At 45.6% G+C, this 25,592-nt stretch overlaps 1 protein-coding gene across 1 annotated transcript; it reads left to right on the top strand.

The window, feature by feature from the left end:
* Window positions 1-20,285: 20,285 nt before the first annotated feature.
* Window positions 20,286-21,794, top strand: LOC141654957 (B3 domain-containing protein LOC_Os12g40080-like). The gene is made up of 3 exons (XM_074462063.1): window positions 20,286-20,366; window positions 21,067-21,409; window positions 21,556-21,794. Exons 1-3 carry the CDS (start codon window positions 20,286-20,288, stop codon window positions 21,792-21,794), a joined length of 663 nt encoding a protein of 220 aa, XP_074318164.1.
* The last annotated feature ends 3,798 nt before the right edge of the window (window positions 21,795-25,592 follow it).

Consider the following 25,592-nt stretch of genomic DNA (forward strand, 5'->3'; position numbering starts at 1 on the left):
AGGCAATACACCGAAGTTTATGAATATTGTTGGAGGCTGGAAGAAGTATGCATTGGACAACAAATTGCGAGTTGGTGATATATGTGTTTTCGAGTTGATAAATGCTGCCAAATGTCTGTTCCAAGTTGAAATAATCCGATGCTCATCTTGAGCATCAGGTGTTGGGGGTGTTGCTGGTACGAGTAGTCCCACGAGATGACTGGAAGAAGTGGTTGAAGTAAATTGCTCGACGATTAACATTTGAAAATGTAATGTTGTTTTCGGAACATTGGTTTTTTGTACATGGTCTGTTGATCTAAAGGCCATGAAAGAAAGCTCCTAGAAACTTATTTATTTTGGTTACATGTAGGCTCTAGCAATATGGTCATCCTAGTCACGAGTCGGGTCAGAATTAGACAAAGTGGCGCTAGCCTTATCGAGCCAGGGCTTGAAAGCTATCTCAATGGTTACCAACCAATCCTTGCGACCTTGCCTTGTTACTCTACTCATTTTTTGTTATTGAAGGGGCACTCAACTTGTTATTTTATGGAAAATGAGATAGCGACCCCAATTAATAGATCTTACAACCAGTTGTACCTAGTTGTATACTCTAGAACTCGAGTTATATAATAAATTTTTCGAGTTTTGTTTTAAAGAATATTATAAATTGGAGAAGGGTAAATTATATTCACTGTTAATTGTGTATTGCTTTACACGGTTAGACTATATATACAAAGATGCACTAAGATAATTACAGTAAGAATAAACCTAAATACAGAAGGAAATAATATGGTGTAAACAGGGAAGATATGGTGCCTTATTTTGTGGAAGTCTTCAACGGGTGAGAGACCTCTTGGCAACGGCTCTCTTGAGCTGATAATACCCCCCCGCAAGTTGGGTTGTGGAGAGACGAGACACCCAACTTGGAGAGTAGTTCCTCAAATGATGCGCGTCCGAGAGCTTTGGTAAGAATGTCCGCGAGTTGGGCCTTCGTATTGATATAACTAGGAGCGATGACCCCTTTGAGTATTTCGTCGCGGATAAAATGGCAATCAACTTCGATGTGTTTCGTGCGTTCGTGGAACACCGGATTTCGAGCTATATGTAGGGCCGACTTGTTGTCACATTGAAGTTGAATAGGCTGTGTATGATGTATGCCGAGTGATTGAAGCAAGCCTTTTAACCATTTAAGTTCGCATATCGTAACAGCCATAGCACGGTATTCGGCTTCCGAAGAGGAGCGGGATACCGTTGCTTGTTTCTTTGTTTTCCAAGATATTGGTGATGATCCGAGAAAGACAATGTAAGCGGAGAGTGAGCGACGGCTTGTAGGACACGTTGCATAGTCCGAATCACAATAAGCATTTAAGCGCAAGTCGCTATCGGAACGTAATAAGATACCTTGTCCCGGAGAATTTTTGAGATAGCGAACCACTGTTAGAGCCGCGTCCCAATGCTCGGTAGTAGGAGAGTTCATAAATCGAGCTAGTGTGTGAACCGAGTATGTCAATTCGGGGCGAGTAATGGTAAGATATACGAGGCGACCCACGAGTCGACGATAGGGTTGGGGATCCGGCATTTGAGCAGCTTTGGAGAGGGCAAGCCGATGGTTCTGTTCCATTGGAATAAAGGCAGGCTTCGTGCCTAGTAGGCCGGTATCTGTAAGAATGTCTAAAGCATATTTTCTTTGTGAAACGAAAATCCCGGACTTATGGCGAGCAATCTCGAGTCCGAGAAAATACTTGAGTACCCCAAGATCTTTCATGTGGAAGCACTTGCTTAAATAGGCCTTGAATTGGGTAATAAAATTTTGATTATTGCCACAAATGACTAAATCATCAACGTAGACGAGAACATGTACCTCAATTTCATTTCGGAAAATGGAAAATAAAGAGTGGTCAAGAGGACATTGGCGGAAGCCATATGTAATAAGGGCGGAAGCGAGCTTGGCATACCAGCATCGAGGAGCTTGTCTGAGACCGTATAAGGACTTCCTTAACCGGCAAACTTGACCATTATTGGACGAAAGGAAACCAGGAGGAGGTTTCATGTAAACCTCTTCTTGAAGGTCGCCATGAAGAAAGGCGTTATGGACGTCCATTTGATGGAGAACCCAACGCTTGGCAGCTGCAATGGCAAGAAGAGTGCGTACTGTGACCAACTTGATTGTAGGGGCAAATGTCTCATTATAATCAACGCCTTCAATTTGTCGATTTCCCATAACAACCAATCGGGCTTTGTATCGTTCAATAGAACCGTCAGCATTATATTTTATCTTGTATACCCACTTGGAGCCGATAGCCTTTTTGTGTGGCGGGAGAGGTTCGAGAGTCCAAGTGTGATTTTTTTCGAGAGCAGCAATTTCTTGTCGCATAGCTTCACGCCATTCGGGAACCTGTACTGCATCTTTGAAAAAACTAGGCTCGTGGTGTTTAGTCACGGCCGACAGGAAAGCTTTATGATTAGGAGAAAATTTGGCGTAATTTAAATAATGTGAAATAGGATGCACGGTACCTGAAGACGTGGATTGTGTAGCGAGTGAATTGATCGAGGGGCGAGGTTTGGAAAGAACAAAATCTTTAAGGTTGGAGTTGGGGATTTTAGTTCGATGTCCGCGGCCCATGGTGGGTATGTGCGTGGGACCCGAAGTGGGGGTTTGCTCAGGCTGGTGAGGTTGTTCCGTAGGTGGGTGATCATGTTGATCCGTGGGTGTGGGGTCCGGGGTTAACTCGTCGGAGGTGGGTGGGTGATGTGAAGCAGGAGTCTTAGGCGTGTTTATAGAGGGATCAAGAGTGTAAGTGGAAAGGGTAACAGAGGACATATCGTCCAAAGTAAAAGAAGGAGGCTCATTTTCCAAATCATTGAGCTGTAGATTTTTATAGGGAAATTCATTTTCAATGAAAATTACATCGCGGGACTCGAAATAAGAACCGGTGTCTAAGTCAAAGAGGCGCCATCCTTTTTTACCAAAAGGGTAGCCAATAAAAACGCATTTGCGACTTCGTGAAGCGAATTTATCTCGTGACCGATTTAAAGACTTGGCATAGGCTAGGCACCCGAAAATTCGAATATTGTCAAAAGATGGTGGTTTATTAAAAAGAGTTTCATATGGTGTTTTACCATGGAGAAGAGGTGTCGGAGTGCGGTTAATTAAATAGACGGCACTCAAGACACATTCGCCCCAAAAATAAAGAGGTAAACTAGCTTGAAAAAGAAGGGCGCGAGCGACATTTAAAATATGACGATGTTTGCGTTCCACACGCCCGTTTTGTTGAGGAGTGTCAACATTAGATGTTTGAAATAAAATACCGTTTTCGTTAAAAAAAGAATAAAGAGGACGAAACTCGGTACCATTATCTGTTCTGAAAACTTTAATTTTCTTCTCGAATTGTCTTTCTATCATGGCAAAGAAATTTAATAACTTTTGTTTTGTGTCACTTTTGTGACGTAAAAGATAGACCCACGTTGAACGGGAAAAATCATCGACTATAGTTAAGAAAAAAGTAGACCCACAAGAGGCATTTTCGGAGTATGGCCCCCAAAGGTCACAGTGAATAAGATCAAATGGTGCACTAGCATGACTAGTACTTGAATTAAAATGTTCGCGAGTTTGCTTCGCGCGTAGACAAATATCACAAGTCTTACTATGAAAAGTATCACAAGTTTGAGACGATTTATTATTAAGAAAAGGTAAAAAACGTGAAATGTTGGAAGAGGGGTGTCCCAACCTTCGGTGCCAAAGTTCCTTTGAATGGTCAGTTCCGGCTGTGTGAGCATGGGCCTTAGTATTTCGGACACCGTTTAAAAGGTAGAGCCCCTCGTGTTGTTCACCCGCACCAATCACTGTCTTCGAGGTACGGTCCTGAATTAAACACAAATTATGAGAAAATTGAATGGTTAAGGTTGTATCCATTAAAAGACTAGAGACTGAGAGCAAATTACATTGCAGACTCTTAGCATATAAAACGTCTCTTAAAACAAGACGAGGTGAAAGATGTATATCGCCACATTGAGTAGCGATTGTAAGATCCCCGTTTGGTAAACCAACAGAAAGGGGAGTAATTAATTTCAGATTAGAAAAGAGCGAGAGGCATCCCGACATGTGATGAGATGCTCCCGTGTCAATAATCCAAGGTAAAGGAGAAATATTACCATTAAGACGGTCGGTGTCGGATTCTGATTTTCGAGCCTGTAACAAAGCACCCAGGTCGTCCAATTCTTGTGGCGTAAGAGTGTTCAAGTCCAATTTGTCAAAGGTAGCAAGAGGAGGACGAGAGGATGACGGGACAGAGGGTGTTTTACCAGACGCCATATTTGCTTTAGGGGACGGTACATGAGGCTTTCGTGGCATACCAGTGGCCTGGTTTGCACTAGATAGAGACGAGGTACTATGGTCCGTTCCTTTACTATTAGTGTCAGGCACAAACACGGCATTCGTAAGGTCTGTGGCATTGGGGTCAATATAGATACGGGGACGGGGACGATCACCCCACCATTCGGGGTATTTGCCCGTAACCTGGTAGCAAAATTTCAATCTATGACCCGACTTTTGGCATGCTATACAGAAATATTTCGAGGGTGGACGGTCACTATGCCCACCACCCCCTGACTGACGAGAGACACGGGCAGCAAACGCGAGAGCAGCAGGCGTGGTTTCAGACGCATTGGAAGACAAAGTACGAATCCCTTCATCTTGAAGAAGTCTATTATAAATTAGATCAAGAGAGGGAAGAGGAGTAATACCAATTATATGAGTTCGAGTATTGGAAAAACGGTCATCAAGACCCATGAGGAAATCACGTACCCGTGTCTTCTCCATCCGAGTAGTCATGAGAGCCACCCAATTTCTGAACTCACTCACCTAAACATTAAAAAATTAACTTTAAGAAAGCTCAAAAAAATTACACATTAACTCGATAAGATATAACTTGGTTGTATGATGCTATTGTACCACTGGAGGTGTAATGTTATTTGTGATAGCGACACCCGGTATTACTCGATTTGAGTTACACCTGGGGTAAAATTGTCACTTCCTTAAGTATTTTCGTTTTCCTCTAAATATCTAATTGAATACAATAATTTCATGTTGAACAAATAACCAAAAGATTCTATACATCAACGCCAAAACTTTGGGAGATTTGCAGATTTGTTCCCAACATTTAAAGAATAAATTTAACTCATGTAAATTTAACAAAAGAATAGATTTCTTCCCAACATTTTGTCAATTGCACTCTCGCGAGTTTTGTGAAAATTCAGCATATTTTGGATAAATTTGTGTTTTTACTTATGGCTGTACTGTATCCAATTTCAGCGTTTTGACAAATTACTCATAGGCTAGGTTGCACCAAAACGGTCAAACGGTCAAACGGACACGGACACTGACACGACACGGACACGTGACACGTCATCCCATAAAATTTAGGACACGGGACACGTCATTTAAATTTAATAAAATATATATTTTATAGTTATATATGTGTGATTTTATTTTTGAAAAATATTGAATATTAAATTTAAATAAGTGAAAGTAAAACTTACATTAATTATAACTCATTCTCATCTCCAAAACCAAAAACCAACTTATAATCAATCTATTTCGACATTTCATTACTAGTCCAAAGAACAGAGAAAAAGGAACATACATCGGATGTACTACATCCAACTTTTTTGTTTTTTGAGCATATATGTATTTTTTTTTTTAGCTTATTACCTCAAACTTTATTTATTTTTGAGCATATGTGTATTTTTTTGAGCATAATAAAGTTTATAAGTTAGATTTTAATATTTTTTCCGTCAAAACTCAAATTTAACTAAACTTATATGTAATGTTTTTGAGTTTATTGTAATTTTTTAGAGCTTAATGTTTAAGTGAATAAGCTCAGAAACTTCATATTGAAACTAAGAAACTTTAAAACAAAACTCAAAAACTTTATTATAATGCTCAGAAACTATAGAATTGGAGGTAATACATCAGATGTATAATCCTCTTACTGCAAAGAACATCATTTGTCTCAAATTCAGCTTATTTCCCCACCAAATTCAACCATATAACAATTCTCGTCATTTACCTTAAATTCAACTTGATTCCGTTTGTAGGTGTGTCCAAATATCATGAACACGGCTCAAAATACCATGGACACGTGCCCAAATAAAATATGAAAGTTAGACACGACTTTACAAGTGTCCGACACGTTTTGACGTGTGTCCGACGAGTGTCGTGTCTGACACGGTGTCCGACACGGGAACGCTGATTAGGAGGAGTGTCCGTGCAACCTAGCTCATAGGTGATGAAGGACCTTTTCTATAGAAGTCATGAAGATCCTATAACAACAATGATGAAGATAAGATTATTAGTCTATACTCGTATTAGGTTAAGATAGATAAATTAGGTTATATAAATTAGTTTTAGTTGGAATTTTATTTGAAATCGAGAGATAAAATTACATATCTATCCTTTACATTTTGGCGCAAAATCGTAAAATTAGTCTTTTATTTTTTATATTTTTCATTTTTTATAGGTAACACCTATTTTAATTCTAAGGTTAAAATATAAAGAAAAATGTCAATTTGTTCTTATTTAAATTATTATTAAGTTAATTTATTATTTACGTATGTGAATGGAATATGCTAGATTTCGTGGTTGTTTTCGTCACGAGATTAGTGTGATAAGAACTCTTGTTCGTATGGTTAAGTCACAAGTGTACATCTACATTTTGCAATGCGTTGGATATTTTTCCGCATCCCATGTTTTAGACGGACTCAAAGAAACTATATATATATTCACGATGGGCCAGTCGGGTTGGTGATGGGTTGGATCATAATGAGTTTAGGTTGTATCGAGATATTACCGTCCATGTCGGGTTCAATTCTATTTGGGTCATTATTGATTCATAGGTACATAAGTATAATCATTATTAAGCTAATTCATTACCACCACTATCTGAGCTGACATCAGCACGGATTAACCCGACCCCGTCCTATGCCGTTATTTTAGACAATTTGGCTTGGCCCGTCATTTCAGTAAAAAAAATAAAAATAATACACAGGCTCGCCAGCCCGGCCCGCCCTCCACCCGTCACAAGGCCTGACCCGGGTCAAACATACTCTGAGCCCAGCCCGGCCCCGCCAAGCTCGTCCCTCCCTCTGGCCGGTTCAAGGCCTGATCCCCCGCCAGCCCGGCCCGACCCGACCCTAAGACATCTTTACCTCTATCCTTCTCGTGTAGACATATATGGCTCATCTTAGACCAGACCAGCTCATTTTAGGTAGTTTTAGAATTAAATTAGTTGCTACTGTCAGTTATTGGTTTAGGCCCAGTTCTTTGTGGCTTATTTTCACTTTATTGATTCGATTCGATTCACTCTATTCGATTCGATTCAGTTCAGCTCTATTCATTAAGTTCGATTCAACTCGGCTCTATTCGATTCGGTTCAGCTCACTCACTTATTCGATTCAAATTTTTTCAAATTTCACCACTTCCAATTCAGCTCCACTAAATTCAACCAATTTTAATTTTGCGAATCTTAAACTTAATAGTTTTTATTAATATTATTAATATTATTAATATTATATATTATTTTATTATTATTATTATTATTAATTAATAATCCTCATTATTGTTATTATTATGAATATTATGGTTATTAAAATCAATAATATTCATATTAATATAATTAATACTATTACTGATGGGGCATATTCTGCACCCGCTGACCGAGTCAATATATTGAGCAAGGTCAAAGATATCCACAGTAAGTCAACGTATTAGACAGCCTAACCGACGCAGCCTGTCGGCTGTCACTGGGTCTCTACTGGGCAACTAGCCGGCCGGGAGGCATATCCGCGTACTCACATCCAGTCCCCTCGGCATGGAGTCAACCAGGCCAGCCGGCTTGCCATGGGTCCCTCGGCCGAGGGTAGAACAGTATTTCCACCTGCTAGCCACTTGGCCACTACGTGACAAAAGGTGAAAGTCTATAAATACTCCTCAATCCTCATTGAGAAAACGATCCACAATTCATCCTAAAACTCACTATTAATCTGGTATAAACTCCCTTATCTCCCTACAATATACTTTGTCAAGTAACACACAACTTAATCTCTTTAAGTTTACTGACTTGAGCGTCGGAGTGAGTACGCTCGGTACCAAGCCGAGCCCTCAGTTTGTTCATCTTAAACAGGAAAGAGCGAAAGGAAGACTCAATCAAAGACATCATTCTACAAGCTTACGTGGTCACAAATCCTGCTCCGGAATCACACCCGGAACAATTACTATTATTATTATTATTATTAATATGAATAGGAATATTAATTAATAATAATATTATTAATAACATTGTTAATTTTAATATTACTATTATTAATACCTAATTATTTTTTCATATACGAACTTACTCTTTCACATACACTTTTTCATAACGTTCTATTTTGTACCATTTTCACCTAAAATTGGACCAAGTGAATTCTTAAATCAATATTTTTTTCCTAAAACTTAATTTAATTGTTCAAATGACTTAAAACTTACAAGATGAATTCTAATTTATCAAATAATAAATTAATTTACTTGTTATCAATTATTAATATTATTTGTTGAGTTTTAATTAATCAACCAAATTTTATTTATTTGTTGATGGGGCATATTCTGCACCCGCTGACCAGTCAACATATTGAGCAAGGTCAAAGATATCCACAGCAAGTCAACGGCTTAGACAAATTTAACCGACGCAGCCTTCGGCTGTCTCTAGGGTCCCACTGGGCAACAAGCCACCCGAGGCACACATCCGCGAACTCATATCCAAGACCCCTCGGTGAGTCAACAGGCCCGCCGGCCTGCCATGGGTCCCTCGGCCGAGGGGTAGATCAGTCTTTCCACCTGCTAGCCACTTGGCCACTTGGCCACTACGTGACAAAAGGTGAAAGTCTATAAATACTTCTCAACTCTCATTGAGGAGGAGATCCACAATTTAACCTAAAATACACTATTCATCTGGTAATATCTTCTTTATCTCTCTACAACACGTACTTCACCAAGTAACAACAACTTATCCCTTTAAGTTTACTGACTTGAGCGTCGGAGTGAGTTCGCTCGGTCCAAAGCCGAGCCCTCAGTTTGTTCATTGTTTCAGGAGACCGCAAGGAGGATTCAACTAAAGACGTCATTCTACAAGCACGGGTGGGAACGTATAACTGCTCTGGAATTACACCCGGAACAATTGGCGCCGTCTGTGGAGATAGATACTAGAAGCTAGTCACATTCATTCCCAAACAAAAAAAAAAAACAAAACAAAAACCCACCCGAAAAGCTAAGAAGATGTCAAAACAACAAGAGGTATTCGTAACTGACGAAACCGAATTCTGCCAAGATGATACCGTCCACAATTCTGGAGTTGCGCAGCCCTCCACCGGCCGGGTAATTCAACCGGAGTACGGGATGCCAATAATACCAGATACGCCACTGCCCGCCAACCAGGTCACCATCATGGGGCATGTGGTTGATGTAGCAAAACTGAAGCTACTCCTGGACCTCATTGGTAGTACGTCGGCTCACACTGTCACACCGACAAGAGCGGCGGAACCCGTCCAGGAGACCAGGGCCCAGAATGTGACTCCAAGAGACTTGAATGGAGCACTGGAAGAAGCTGGCCCTGTCAAGACGCCGGAGGAGCCTAGAATGCTAGTGGTAGACCTAAGTCCTTCCCGGACCCGCGGGAGGACGGCGTCGCCGCAGCACCGACGAGGCCTGCCTCAGAGGAGTGAGAGAAGTCCGACTCGCCAGAGTCGAAGAAGAAGCCCGACTCACCAGAGTCGAAGAAGAAGCCCGACTCACCAGAGTCGGAGAAGAAGCCCTTCCCGCCACGGGGAGAGGAGCCGGACTAGGAATGCGAGGAGCCGATCGCCGTGTGTCGTTCGACACGTGGTCAGACAGCCCCTCAATGCCTACGTCCTTGAAACCGTCGTGCCAACCAAGTTAAAGTTGCCGGCGTTCACATACAAAGGTGATAGCGACCCCACCGACCATGCCGAGGCCTTTGAGTCGTACATGTCGGTGTGGGAGCAACCCGACGAAGTCTGGTGCCGAGTCTTCCCAACAACCTTGCATGGGATGGCTCAGAGTTGGTACAAGGGGCTGCCCGACGGCTCGGTATACTGTTACGCCGACCTAAGGGACGCCTTTTTAGCCCAGTACTCTTGCAATAAAAGGAGGGCCGTGGAGACATCGGACCTCCCGACTATCAGCGGGAGGGAGGCGAGTCTCTCCGAAGCTATGTAAAGAGGTTTGATGCCAAGGTTGCCAGATTCGTGAGCCGAACAATGAGCAGGGCGACCTTCGCGGCGATGAAAGGCCTCCCAAGGGGAGACTTAAAAACGAGCTCATCAAGTGCGGCGGCTTGGGCTTAGACGCCGCTAGGAAGATGGCCGACCAGGCCATCAAGGTGAAAGACTATCACAAGACTGGGTAGGCCACGAGGCCGGGCACTCGAGAAGAAGAGCCACCGGGAGGACAACCCGGATGAAAGACGCCGTGACAATAATAGGTCACGGTCTGATAGATCTGCCAGGAAGCAGAACTCGGCGGGCGTCGGGGGGAGTTCAGGATCGTACTACCAGAAACGGTTCAATGGCCACACCCCTCCGGTCGTATCCGCGCCGAGGTCTTCGCCCGAGCAAGAACGAGGGCCGAGTGGGAAAGGCCCCCAAGCCAAAGGGGGACGGTGACACGAGCCGATCGTGAATATCACGGCCACACCGGTCACCTTATCGACAACCGCCGCATCTCGAAGAATGCCATTGAAGAGCTAATCCGGAAGGGGAGCCTCGGCAAGTATGTTGCCAAAGGCCAAAAGACTGAGGCCGGCGGTTCAAATAAGAAATCCGTCTTTGAACGGATAGGAGTGATCCATGTTGTCATCGGGGGCAACGGGAACGGTGGGTCCGCTCATGGGCACAAACGGCACCTGAACGAGCTGTATCAGGCCATCAACTTTGTGCCCAAAATAGCGGTCCCCGCTTCCAGCATCCCCGACATGACTATTGGAAAGAAGGACTACGAGGGAGTCATCGCCCCTCACAGCGACCCACTTGTAGTCCACTTGGACATAGCCAACCACCTGGTGAAGAGGTGCCTGATTGACACAGGCGCCTACACAAACATTATGTACAACGAATGCTTTCTCAACCTCGGCCCGAAGGTTGAAAACTTGAGCCCCGCACCAACCCGTTGTACGAGCTTTTCTGGAGGGGCCTGGTACCCCTTGGGTCAATCAGCCGCCGGTGAGGTTCGGAGAGGGAAGTGCGGCCAAGAACGTTATGTCTGAGTTCGTGGTCATTGACGGCTCGTCCGCCTACAACGTTCTCATAGGCCGAGTCACCCTGAGCGAGGCCGATGCAGTAATGTCCATCCGGGCTCTGACATTGATGTATGTCTCGGACCGGGAGGAAGCGCATAAGCTCGTCTCAAAGAACGAAAAGAACGAAGTGGTCAATGTCCAAGTGTCCGCCAGAGGGTGCAACATGCAATCCTTCAAAGTGGCGAAGAAGTCAGAGAAGGGGAAGAGCCCATCTTTGCAACAGGAGGGCGAGCGCATGGATACCACCGTCGGCATGGTCGAAGGAGCGGAGACCGAAGAGGTGGAGATTGACCCAGGCCGCACCGTAACTATCGGTGTTAACCTGGAGCCAAAGTTCAGAGCCGCCCTCCTAGATCTGTTGAGGAAGAACAAAGACGTCTTCGCCTACTCAGCGGCCGAGATGCCAGGCGTGAGCCGGGAGGTAATTGTTCACAAGCTAAACGTACTCCCCACCGCTCGCCCTGTCAAGCAAAGGATGAGGAACTGCTCAGGCGAGAAGGATGAGGCCATCAAAGCCGAGGTAGATAAATTACTGGCGGCGGGCTTTATCATGCCTTGTACCTATCCTGAGTGGTTAACTAATGTTGTAATGGTGAGGAAATCATCGGGGGCATGGAGGATGTGCGTGGATTTTACCAATCTTAATAAAGCATGCCCCAAAGATTGCTATCCCTTGCCTCGAATAGATAGTTTAATCGACGCGACGGCAGGCTACACTATGCTGAGCCTGCTGGACGCCTTCTCAGGGTATCATCAGGTGTTCATGGCCGAGGAAGACATGCCTAAATGCGCATTCATCATTGGTAACGGCACATACATGTACAAAATGATGCCGTTTGGTTTAAAGAACGCCGGTGCAACTTACACAAGACTGGTGGACAAAGTGTTCCAAAATCAAAAAGGGCGAAACATTGAGGCTTACGTCGACGATGCTATTGTAAAAAGCAAGTCCGACAAATGAGCACTTAGCCGATTTACACGAGACATTTTGTTCACTAAGGAAATACAAGATGAAGCTCAACCCAATGAAATGCAACTTCGGTGTCCGGGCAGGTAAGTTCCTCGGCGTACTTGTCGGCGCCGGGGAATTGATGTCAATCCGGACAAAGTCCAGCAATCCTAGACCTGCGGAGCCGAGGAATCAAAAAGAGGTTATGATGACCGGGAGGATGGCGGCTCTAGCCCGTTTCATCTCTCGGTCATCCGACAAGAGCACCCCATTCTTCAAGGTGTTGAAGGGGAATAAAGACTTCGGCCGGGGGGAGGAGCAGAGCACGCCTTTCAAACAATCGAAAGCTCATCTTCGGACTCTCCCAACCCCGTCGGCCGATGCGGGGAAACACTATATCTGTACATAGCAGTTTCCTCGGCCACGGTCGATCGATCCGTAATCGTCGAGAAGAGGACAAGCAAAGACACCAATCTACTTTGTCACCATACATTGTTGCCCGAGAGAAATTACCCGCTGATTGAAAAAGCAGCCTTTGCTGTCGTCGTCGCTGCAAGGAAACTGAAACCCTACTTCGACGCACATCCCGTGACGGTCCTAACCGACCAGCCATTGGAGAAAGCATTGGAAAAATTTGAGCAATCCGCGCAGAGACTCATCAAATGGGCAAGAGAGCTATCCCGCCGGCATTCAAGACAAGCCGAGGCCCTCGATAAAGGGACAGCATGGCAGATTTCTGGCCGAATGCACATACCAAGAAGAGAAAAACCCCGGAGTATGGGAGGTATACACCGACGGGTCCTCCACGACGAACAGCTCAGGAGCCGGCATACTTATCATCAGCCCAAACGGGGATGAGTTCGAGTACGCCTTGAAATTTACCTTCTCGGCCTCAAACAACGAATCCGAATACGAGGCGGTGATAACCGGAGTCGAGTGGCTAGGGCGCAGGGGCGGAGCACATCATTTTGAAAACAGATTCACTTTTAGTAGCTAATCAAATCAGAGGAGAGTACGAGACTCGAGACGACGGAATGGTAAGATACCTGGAAAGGGTAAAAGCTGACACCTCAAAGTTGAAATCTTTTCAGATACAATGCATTCCCAGGTCTGAGAACAACCGAGCCGACGCTCTCTCAAAACTCGCCAGTTCAACCATCAAGAATGTCACCAACCGTCTTTGGTAGACATCAGGAATGCCAAGAGCATTACTGAGGTCGTCGGCATGGTGGGTAACATAGAGACCGAGACAACGTGGATGACTCCGATAATGAAATACAAATTGACAAATGAACTACCGGAGGACCGCAGTCTCTCTCGAGAAAATAAAGAGGATCGCAGCAAGGTACTTGGTGTTTGAAGGGGAATTGTAGACAGAGGTCCGTGACGAGGCCACTCTTAAAGTGCGTCGGTCCAGCCGACGCGAGCTAATCTTCGACAGAAATTCACGAAGGCATCTGCGGCCATCACATGGGGGCAAGAACACTAGCCCACAAAGCTCTCCGAGCCGGCTATTTTTGGCCCACCATGCTTGCGGATTCAGAGCCAAGACCAAAAAGTGCAACAATCGTCAAATGCATGCTCCGGTGATACATGCGCCATCCCAAGACTGCAGCCCGGTACTTAATCCCCTTCCTTTCGCACAGTGGGGATGGATCTACTAGGGCCATTTCCAACGGCATCCGGCGGAAGAAAGTTCTTGATTGTCGCCGTTGACTACTTCACCAAATGGGTTGAAGTCGTAGAAAGAAGACGCAAAGACGACGGCAGCCGTAAGAAAGGTAATCTGGGAAAATGTCATAAATCGTTTTGGGTTACCCCAAGTCATGGTATTCGACCACGGCCGAGAGTTTTGGAGTGACACAATAATGAGCCGATGGAAGAACTCGGTATCAAATTTGCATACTCCTCCGTCTGTCACCCACAGAGCAATGGACAAAGCGGAGGCGGCCAATAAAACAATCCTCAACGGTTTGAAGAAGACAGTTGAAGACCTAAAGGGAAGATGGGCCGATGAACTACCCGGCGTCTGTGGTCCCCTGCGAACCACGGAGAAAGAAGCAACGGGGTACAGTCCGTTCCACTTAGTCTACGGGTCCGCGCGATCCGCAATTGAAGCAACGGTGCCGACATTGAACGGCCACCTTTAACCCGGTTGAAAATGAGGAAGGCTTAAGAAACTCCCTAGACCTGGTTGAAGAAAGCCGAGATACAGCACGCCTCAACTTGGCGGTATACCAAAACCGAATGAGAAGAGCTTACAACCGAAGAGTCCACAAAAGGGACTTGAAAGTAGGGGATCTAGTCCTAAGAAAGTCGGCCGCCACCAACAAAGGAAACATTCATGGTAAACTAACCGCCAACTAGGAGGGTCCCTACAAAGTGGTTGAAGAAATGAGGCCGGGTACATACCGGCTGACCGACATGGAGGGTGTGTCTCTGATGAGCCATTGGAACACTGACAATCTCAGGAAATACTTTGTGTAGCGGCGGAGGTGTCCAAAACAATTGTTGGCACCCCAACGCATGTTTACATCTAATGAAGAATCACCCAATTTTTCCATTTAAAGTGTTTATCCCCTCCGCAGTCATATCGAGGTAGACGTCACGGCCCAAGCCGGGCAGTCACCCCAAGAACATTGTCGTCAGAACCCCTAGTCGCCTCGGTCAACCGAAGGCCTGGCGGGGACACAACGGTCCATACGCCAAATATACTGTCGCGCCAGTAACTCTAGTCGCCTCGGTCAACCGAAGGCCTGGCAGGGGACACAACGGTCGACACGCTAACATGTTCACAACGGCGGTTGGGAAGCGCAAATCCGACGCCTCGGCTAGACCGAGAGTGAAAGAGGAAGCGACCAACACGCTAACATGTTCGAGAAAAAGAAGTTAAACGCAGTTGAGATACGCATTCTAGCTGCCTCGGCTAAGCCGAAGGTAAAAATGAAAAAGCGCTCAATTAATAACGCAAGAAGACAAGAAAAGACCTCGGCCAAGCCAGAGGCAAAACAAGCAAACTTTCATTAATGATAACAGATTACAAACGAGAAGATTGCAGACGACGGCCGTCCCCATAGGGATAAGCCAAAACGCAACCTACCAAAGTTTTACATAAACAAGGAAAAGAAAAGCAAAAGGTTACAGACATGATCATTTGAGGCGCCAAAAGATGGCAGGGAGGAAAGGCTCAATAGTTAGCCCCGAACAGACTACGGCCTATCCGAGATGCCGGGTGAGTCCGGTGACGACCGCCGTCTCCCTATGCTAGTTCTTTCGCCCTCCATCGGCGGCAGCGAAGAAAGACATCATCTTCGGTGGCCGGCCCAGAGGAGGGCTCGTCATTCTCACGTGCCTTTAGCCTCTCAGCCTCCCCTTCGGCCTCTTTCACCTTTGCATCGTAGGCCGCCTTGGCCTCGGCTATCTGAGCCGCCTCCGCCTTTTCCGCAGCCGCTTTTTCCGCGGCTTCGGCCATCTCATCCAGAAGCTGTTCAAATTTTGCCCACGGGAAGGAGCCTTCAGGAATGAGCTTCTTGATTGCCTCCCTAGTCGCTTCCTCGGCCTGATCCCGGAATTGAGCGCACATGTTAGGCATGATCTCGGTTTGAAGCACCTCAATATCTTTCTCCCTTTGGGCAAGGATATCCCTTGTATCCCTATGTGCCTCCGACTGGGACAAATACAGATCTTTCCATTCGTCCCTCTTGGCAACAACGGCGTCATAACCGCCCTTATACATGTCCCGCTCCTCCAAAGAATCGGGGAGGTGGCATCGCAGCCTCAACTTTGGCCCTCTCGGCCGCAGGCGCTTCTCGGCTTCCTCCGAACGCTTCCGAGCAAAGCAAGGAGGTCAAGCTTAGCCTTCCCGGCTTCTCCCTTTGCAGCGGAAAGATCAAGCTTAAGCCGTTCGATCAATGGCCCAGCTTGGGACATGACCTTTTCTTGCTCCATAATGTGGGAGCCAGCTAGTTGAGTCCACTTCGCCAACCTCTTGTGTATTCTTGTACCCTCTGCCACAAGCTCGGCGGGGGAAATCTTCTGGAGTAAGGAGTCAACGGTGACATTTCTATCACCCGCCTTCTCAGGCTGCTTCTCTAATTGCCGTTCAGTGAGAACGACGGCTGCCAACGGCGGATCTACAAAAAATTCACACAGCGCATCCATGTCAACATTCATTGACACATCAGAGAGTCTGTCATCGGGAATGCATAATGAAACTAAGTCGAACCACGAGTTAGGTCCGTACCAGTCTGGACCCTCTTAGATGGAGGACCGGGTGAATCATTCTTTTCCCCGGCAACGGTAGAAGCCGGCAGTGGCTCTTTTCTCTTCTTCGGAGGAGGAGGGCCCTTCGCAACGGTCACCACCTCCTCGGAGACATCGATGACCTCCACATGCTCCTTCTGGGCCGTTGGGGTTGAAGAGGGAGTTGGGATTGACGTCGTCGCCAACCTGGACGCGCCTTTGGTTTTCTCTTGCACGCCTCCGAGAACCCGTGCTTGAGCCGCCGCCGGATCCGGTGCCTTCACCGCTTATCCATAAGTTCGTTGGGAGCCAGTCTACGATCACGCGCGTCAGCCTGAGGGTGCCGCTCAACGACGTTCCCGTCCTTATCAAGCCCTAACCTCTTCAAGGTCCTCTCAGACAGATCCTGGCCAAACCGGTCTGCAAGAAACCAGACAAGAGTTACATAAAAGAAGTAAAACAAAGCTCTAAAAACAGGAGCGTAACAGGCAAAGATGGGCCTCACACCGACCCTACTCACCCTGGTTGAGGGCCGGTATGAGGCCGACGCGGCAAAGCGCTCATCCCGAAGAATAATCGAGTCGGGGCACCCATCCCTTCTCAGCATCAAACAGCTGCATCGCCCGCTCCTCGTCCGCACCAAGAGGAACCCTACTGGCATCCATCTTGAGCTTACTCTGGGAGACCCATTTTTCACGCTCCCTCTTACTCTCGCACCGTAAGTTGACTTGGTCTTTGGAAGGACCGGGACAACGGATAGTCATCCAAGACTTCGACATACACCCACAGCCCCTTCCGGTCCTTGCGGGAAGAAAGCTTATCAACAGAGAGGACGCCGGCTCCATCTCGCACGCTGTACCACCCCACCTTACACGGGGTCGATGCCCGAAGATGATGAAGCGTGGAATAAGTTAACCGTAGGTACCTCCCCTTAAAAGACAGAGCCACACGAAGCCAACTATCGTCCTAATGGCCAACGGATGCAGTTGAGCCACGGCGACGTTCATAGCTTTGATGATGGCCGTGACGTATTTATTCAAAGGAAACCGGAGCCCATACTCCGGTGCACGATATATACGCCGATATGACCCGGAGGAGGGCAACAGACCGCCTGACCCTCCCCAGGGATAACAATTTTGTACCCCTCACCGAAGTAGAAATGACCCTCGAAAAGAGTTCCATCGGAACAATCGGCGAATTTATTGGTCCGGCACGGTCGGGACGGTCATGCGCAGCCTCGCCGTGATCCAGGATATGCGGCCTCTCTTCACCAGAAGGAATCCTTTCCTCACAGTCATCATCAACATCATCATCCTCCCAGCCCTCCAAAGCTTTTGGATCGACTTCGGGAGACGGAGACCTAGGGCCCCCAAACCTTATCGGGATGACGTTTAGTATCTCCTCCTCATCAAGACGCGACGGGGAACCCCCCGGCGCAGGCTTACTAGGTCCGGCACCAGCAGAAGACATGTTTACAACAAAACTTACAAGTTAAAAAGAGAATTTGTTTGTTTACCTTGAAGAAAAATGCTACGCCGGAGTAATGATTCTGAAAGCTAGAGAGAAGTTTCACAAAAGGGCTAGAAAGAAGAAAATTTTTGAGAAAATGAAATTGGTGCCCAATTTCAGGGATTAATTGCCCTATTTATAGGGGAAAGCCCATAAAGAAGGACCAATCAGGGCACAGCCCATGAAACGCCAACCAATCAAGAACCGACACGTGTCAGACATGCAACCACGGAATGTCAATCGTTGCAACAGTTGAACGTCAATCAATGCAACAGTGACCAAGCGTCTTCAACACGCCCCTTCAAATCTCTCTGCTCATTCATCTTCCTCAACAAACTCCTAAGTATCTGTTCTCCGTCGGCCACACGATCAACCAAGTTTGTCAAGACCACTGGGGCAATCAAAAGCACACGGCGCTCACAACCCTCGGTCTCGGCGGTACCACTTTCTTTTCCACACCGATGTCCATTACACATCCATGTGGAGGGGGATATGGTACGGCCTAAGCAGAGCCGTCCGGGAAGAAGAAGCCGGGCGAGTAAATTTTTACTTGCGAGAATATACGCTCAACATACATCGGAGCCCATACCACGGCATAGACTACGCTGGGGGCAAATTGATGGGGCATATTCTGCACCCGCTGACCAGTCAACATATTGAGCAAGGTCAAAGATATCCACAGCAAGTCAACGGCTTAGACAGCCTAACCGACGCAGCCTGTCGGCCTGTCTCTAGGGTCATTTACTGGGCAACAAGCCAGCCGAGGCACACATCCGCGAACTCATATCCAAGACCCCTCGGCGGTGAGTCAACAGGGCCCGCCGGCCTGCCATGGGTCCCTCGGCCGAGGGGTAGATCAGTCTTTCCACCTGCTAGCCACTTGGCCACTTGGCCACTACGTGACAAAAGGTGAAAGTCTATAAATACTTCTCAACTCTCATTGAGGAGGAGATCCACAATTTAACCTAAAATACACTATTCATCTGGTAATATCTTCTTTATCTCTCTACAACACGTACTTCACCAAGTAACAACAACTTATCCCTTTAAGTTTACTGACTTGAGCGTCGGAGTGAGTTCGCTCGGTCCAAAGCCGAGCCCTCAGTTTGTTCATTGTTTCAGGAGACCGCAAGGAGGATTCAACTAAAGACGTCATTCTACAAGCACGGGTGGGAACGTATAACTGCTCTGGAATTACACCCGGAACATTTGTTAAAGATGAAATTAGGGTATGTCGATTCTTATTTATCCAAATTAATTGAATTAGGATTGTTGGTGCTTCGTGGTTACTACCTAATCAGTCAAATTTTGATGATAAACGGCTAGACTTTGAACATCAATCTAGCAAATCGGTGCTCCATTAACTCACCTAATTAGATTGATGGTGAATCGTGGTTCATTGTGCCTACCTAGTTAATCACTCAAATTAGTATAATTACTAATATTAATATTATTATTATTATTATTATTATTTTTCTGTTAATGAAAGTTGTGCGCATCTTTTTTATATAAACAAAATAATAATAATAATAATAATAATAATAATAATAATAATAATAACAATAATAATAATAATAATAATAATAATAATAACAATAACAATAATAGTAATAATAATAATAAGTAAGTAATAATAACAATTATTATTATTATTATTATTATTATTATTATTATATTTATTATTAATATTAATATTATTTCAGTTGAATTCAGCTCCAATCAGCTTAGTTCAGTTCAGCTCGGCTCATTGATTGATTCGATTCGGCTCGGCTCCATTCGATTCGATTCGTTCATTCAGATTCAGCTTAGCTACATTGATTCGATTGACTCCATTCATTTAGCTTTAGTTTAGTTCAATTCAGCTCTAAAAAGCCAGAAAGAACATGGCCTTAGTATCAAGTCGAGTCAAGTCAATTTCAGTTCATCAAAATTACAAAGACTGGTTTAGAATGAATTAACAAACGTATCTCTACCGTTCTTCGTGCAAAACGAGAGTCAGTAATTAAAGTAGGACCGATGTGTTATAGGGAAGTTCAATGGTCTTACACTCCTACTCAATAATTAGTAAACAGTTTGGACACAATTAAGGCATGCCAAGGGCCGCTGTTAGTAAATGAGTGCTCTGTTGAAATAATTACAGCAGTGAAAAATATTTACTTATAACAATTGCATTCATTTTACATCCTCATCGTCTACAACTCGTTAATCACTTGAAAATTAAAAGATAAATAATATAGCAAGAATTTGCATTGTTCATCATGGCTATTGATGATCATTCTTGTAACTTTCCAAGCTTCTTCAAGATCATTCTCGAGCCTCGAGGCGATCTTTATAAACTGGTACTACACTAAACTAAAGTCTTACTCTCTCTCCTTTCAAGTCATTTTCATACGTTTGTTCAATATATGTAAAGTATATTTTAATTAAACGTATGAAATCATTTCCTTTGTTTAGCCAAAGTTGTATACTTTTGTCTATAAAAAACAACATTTTGGTCTCAATAGTTTATTTATCTTTGATTAAAGTAATTTTCACAAATAATACATATGTTTGGGAACCTTAAATTGAAATTCAATTCCGTAATTGAGATATTTCAAGTGTGTGGGAACCCCTAGAATTTGGAATTGAATTTGACTTAATTCCTTATCAATTCCTAGCTAGTTAAAATTTGGGGATCTCAAATACCTACCATATGGTCGTCATTTCAATTCCCTCACTTCTTACACTTTATTTTGTGACGCAAATTTCATCAAAATATTTGTACTTATGATATTTTTCCGATCGCAAATATTTTCCGAGACAATATTTAATTTTTTCAAATAAAACATCCAGTGACCTCACCCATATCCGTCTCGCCCAAGTCAATTCCAGTTACACGGGTTTCCCAAACGCAATTTTGGAATTGGATTTGGAATTAAATTCAAACATTTGAAATTCTACAATTGAAATTATGAAAATGAAATTAATTCCGTATTTCCACCCTACCTCCGCGGAAAATAATACAGAGTAATTGTATGAGTAATTGTATGATTGTATCAGGGAATTCCGAAGAAGTTTATGACGGATCATGGGAGCGATTTTATGGATGCTGTAAGTCTCAAAATTCCGACTGGTAAGACGTGGAAAGTCGAATTACTGAAAGAAAATGGCAGAGCATGGTTTAAAGATGGCTGCCATGAATTTGTAACCTATTATTCAATATGTCACGGCCATTTCTTGATGTTCACTTATAGAGAAATGTCTCAGTTCAATGTGTTTATTTTCGACATGACCACCTGCGAGATTGAATACCCTCTTGATGTTGAAGAAACCGATGTCTCGAAGACCGTGACTGAAACTCACACCAAGACTAACTCTTGTTCTCCTAGCCCTTCACAAAAAGGTTCTCTGTTTTCTTACTTAATGTTCTCGGACATCAACTGATCTTTTGTGAGGCGGTTTTACACTAATAATGTAAAACGGCTATACAACAATAAGTATACTGTTATAAAAACTTTATAAGTGATACATGGCCTATTCGATGTCTAGGCAATAAGCCAAAGTATATGATGTTTTGTGGAGGCTGGAAGAAATTTGCATTGGACAACAAATTACAAGTTGATGATATATGTGTTTTCGAGTTGATCAATGTTGCCAAACGTCTGTTCCAAGTTGAAATAATCCGATGCTCATCTACAGTATCGGATGTTGAAGTTGTTGCTGGTCCGAGTAGTCCCATGAGATCTCCGGATGAGGAGATTATTGAAGTAATATTAATCGATGATTAACATTTGAAAATGTAACGTTTTTTTTTTGGAACAATGGTATAAGGCCATGAAAGAAAGCTCCTAGGAACTTATTTGTTTTGGTTACATGTAGCCTTTAGCATTATGGTCATCCTGGTCACGAGTCGGGTCAAAATTAGACAAAGTGGCTACGCTATCTCAATGGTTAACCAACAAATCGTTGCGGCCTTGCCTTGTTACTCTACTCATTTTTTTGTCATTGAAAGGGCACTCAACTTTCGGTCGGTTACAGTTTATTGCGAGTTCAATTCTATTTGGGTTATTATTAATTGGAAAATGAGTTAACGCCATTCAGTGACGCCCAATTTCAGCGCCATCCTTTCACATGCAATAAATGGGGATCCACAAAATAATGGATATATCCTATAAAATAAGTAGGGACCCCAATAATAAGGAATGCATGTGAGAGAGTGGCGCAGAAATTGGGCGATACCCGGTTACGCCGTATCATTATCCTTATTAATTTATAGGTGCATATATATTTTAATTCCAAGATTAAAATATAAAAAAATGTTAATTTGTCCTTATTTAAATTATTATTAAGTTAATTTATTCTCGTGTCCGTGTCCGTGTCCATGCATAGACATATATTGGCTTGCGAGTTGACCTGGTAAAAGAGGAGACTATATGAGGCGATACGATTCTTGTTTCAGATGGACCATTTACATTATTCCAAAAAATAAGTGATGGGGCATATTCTGCACCGCTGACCAAGTCAACACACTGAGCAAGGTCAAAGATGTCCACAACAAGTCAACGACTTATACAGCCTAGCCGATGCAGCCCATCGGCCTGCTAGCCAGGGTCTCGGCGGGACAACCTGCCAGCCGGGACACATACCCGCGTACTCATATCCAAGACCCCTCGGCGGTGAGTCGTCATGGTCCGCCGGCCTGCCATAGGTCCCTCGGCCGAGGGGTAGATCAGTCTTTCCACCTGCTAGCCACTTGGCCACTTGGCCACTACGTGACAAAAGGTGAAAGCCTATAAATACTCCTCAACCTTCATTGAGGAAAGGATCCCACAACTAAAACCTGAATACACTATTCATCTGGTAATATCTCCCTTATCTCTCTACAATACGTATCTAGCCAAGTAACACAGCTTAATCCTTTAAGTTTACTGACTTGAGCGTCGGAGTGAGTACGCTTGGCACACAGCCAAGCCCTCAGTTCGTTCATTGTTGCAGGAGAGGCCGAGGGGGACGATAGAAGCAAGAAGGGTTCAACTCAAGACATTATTCTACAAGCCACGGGTGGTAACTAATAACTGCTCTGGAAATTACACCCGGAACAATTGGCGCCGTCTGTGGGAAAAGACACTAGAAGCTAGTCACATTCATTCCCAAACAAAAAAAAAAAAAAAAAAAAAAAAAACAAATCAACAAAAACCCACCCAAAAAGCTAAGAAAATGTCGAAACAACAAGAGGTATTCGTGACGGACGAAACCGAATTTTACCACGATGATGCCGTCCACAAATCTGGAGTCGTGCAACCCTCCACCGGCGGAGTAATTCAACCAGAATTCGGGATGCCAATAATACCCGACACACCGGTGCCAGCCAACCAGGTCACCATCATGGGACAGGTGGTTGACGTAGCAAAGCTGAAGATGCTCCTGGACCTAATCAGTAATACGCCCGCTCACACTGTCACGCCGACAAGAGCGGCGGAAACTGTCCAGGAGGCTAGGGCCCAAAATGTGACTCCGAGAAATTTGAACGGGGCACTAGGAGAAGCCGACCCAGCCAAGACGCCGGGGGAGCCCAAAGTGGGCGCGGTAGACCTAAGTCCTTCCCGCACTCGGGGGAGGACAGCGTCCCCGCCACACGAACGAGGCTTACCCCAAAGGGGCCGGAGGAGTCCGCTCGGCGAGTTGGAGAAGAAGTCCGAGTCGAAGAAGGAGCCCCTCCCGCTACGGGGGAGGAGCCAGGTTAGGGATGCAAGGAGCCGATCGCCGCGTGTCGTTCGACACGTGGTTAGGCAACCCCTCAACGCCTACGTCCGGAAGTCCGGTGCCGCATAAGCTCAAGTTGCCACCTCGTCATACAAGGGAGATAGTGATCCACCGACCACGCCGAGGCTTTCGAGTCTTACATGTCGGTATGGGAGCAGCCCGATAAGTGCAGTGCCGAATTTTCCCAACAACTTTGCATGGGATGGCTCGAGTAGCCGGTACAAAGGGCTTCCCGACGGCTCGGTGTACTATTACGCCGATCTAAAGGATGCCTTCCTAGCCCAGTACTCTTGTAACAAGAGAAGAGCCGTAGAGACATCTGACCTCCTGACTATCAGACAGGAGGAGGGCGAGTCTCTCCGGAGCTATGTGAAGAGGTTTGATGGAAAGGTCCAGCAGATTCGAGAAATTAACCCCGAGCTGGCGGCCTTCGCGCTGATGAAGGGCCTCCCAAGGGGAGCCTTAAAAAAAGAGCTCATCAAGAGCGGAGGCCTGGGCTTGGACGCCGCCAGGAAGTTGGCCGACCAAGCCATCAAGGTAGAAGACTATCACAAGACGGGTAGATCCCAGAAGCCGAACACTCGTAAAAGAAGAGTCACAGCGGGGACAATCGGGACGAAGGACGCGCGACAACAAAGCGATTCGCGGTCCGAGGGACGACGCCGTGAGAGTAATAGATCGCGGTCGGACAGATCCGACCGGAAGCAAGACTCGGCGGGCGCCGGGTGGAATTCAGGAACGTATCACCAGAGGCGGTACAGTGAAAAAACACCTCTCGTCGTATCAGCCACCTCTCGTCGTATCAGCCGCCGAGGTCTTCGCCCTGAGCAAAAACGAGGGCCAGAAGTGGGAGAGACCCCCCAAGCCAAAAAGCGACGGTGACACGAGCCGATCTTTGAGTACCACGCCACACCGGCCACCGACCAACGACGCCGCCATCCGAAGAATGCCATAGAGGAAGCGATCCGGAAGGAGGCCTCGGCAAGTACGTTGCAAAAGGCCAAAAGACCGACGCTGGCAATTCGGATAAGAAGTCCGTCTTCGAGCGGATAGGAGTGATTCATGTTGTCATCGAGGGCAACGAGAACGGAGGATCCGCTCATGGGCACAAACGACACCTAAACGAGCTATATCAGGCCATCAACTTTGTGCCCCACTCAGGGATCCCCTCCGCAAACATCCCCGATATGACCATTGGAGGAAAGGACTACGAAGGGGTCATCGCCCCTCACAGCGACCCGCTTGTAGTCAATTTGGACATATCCAACCACCTGGTCAAGAGGTGCCGATCGACACAAAGCGCATACACGAACATCATGTTTAGAGAGTGCTTTCTCGGCCTCGGCCTGAAGATCAAGGACTTGAGCCCCGCACCAACCCCTATACGACTTCTCCGGGGCCGGCCTAGTGCCGCTAGGATCAATCAGACTCCGGTGACGTTCGGCGAAAGAACGCGGCTAAAAACGTCCTAGCTGAGTTCGTGGTCATTGACGGCTCGTCCGCCTACAACGTTCTCATAGGCCGAGTCACCCTGAGCGAGGCCGACGCAGTGATGTCCATCCGGGCCCTAACACTGCTGTACGTCTCGGACCGGGGGGAAGCGCATAAGCTCGTCTCCAAAGACGAGAAGGATGAGGTGATCAACATCCAGATAGCTGCCCGAGGATGCAACATGCAATCCCTCAAAGAGGCGAGGAAGTCCGAAAAAGGAAAAAGCCCGTCCTTACAAAGCAGAAGGCGACCTCATGGACGCAACTAGTGGCCGGCGGGGGGGTACTGTGATGAGCCATTAGGGCATTGGCAATCTCGTAGAAATTTATGTA

The sequence above is a fragment of the Silene latifolia genome, chromosome 5, assembly GCF_048544455.1.
Source record: "Silene latifolia isolate original U9 population chromosome 5, ASM4854445v1, whole genome shotgun sequence".
Classification (NCBI taxonomy): domain Eukaryota; kingdom Viridiplantae; phylum Streptophyta; class Magnoliopsida; order Caryophyllales; family Caryophyllaceae; genus Silene; species Silene latifolia.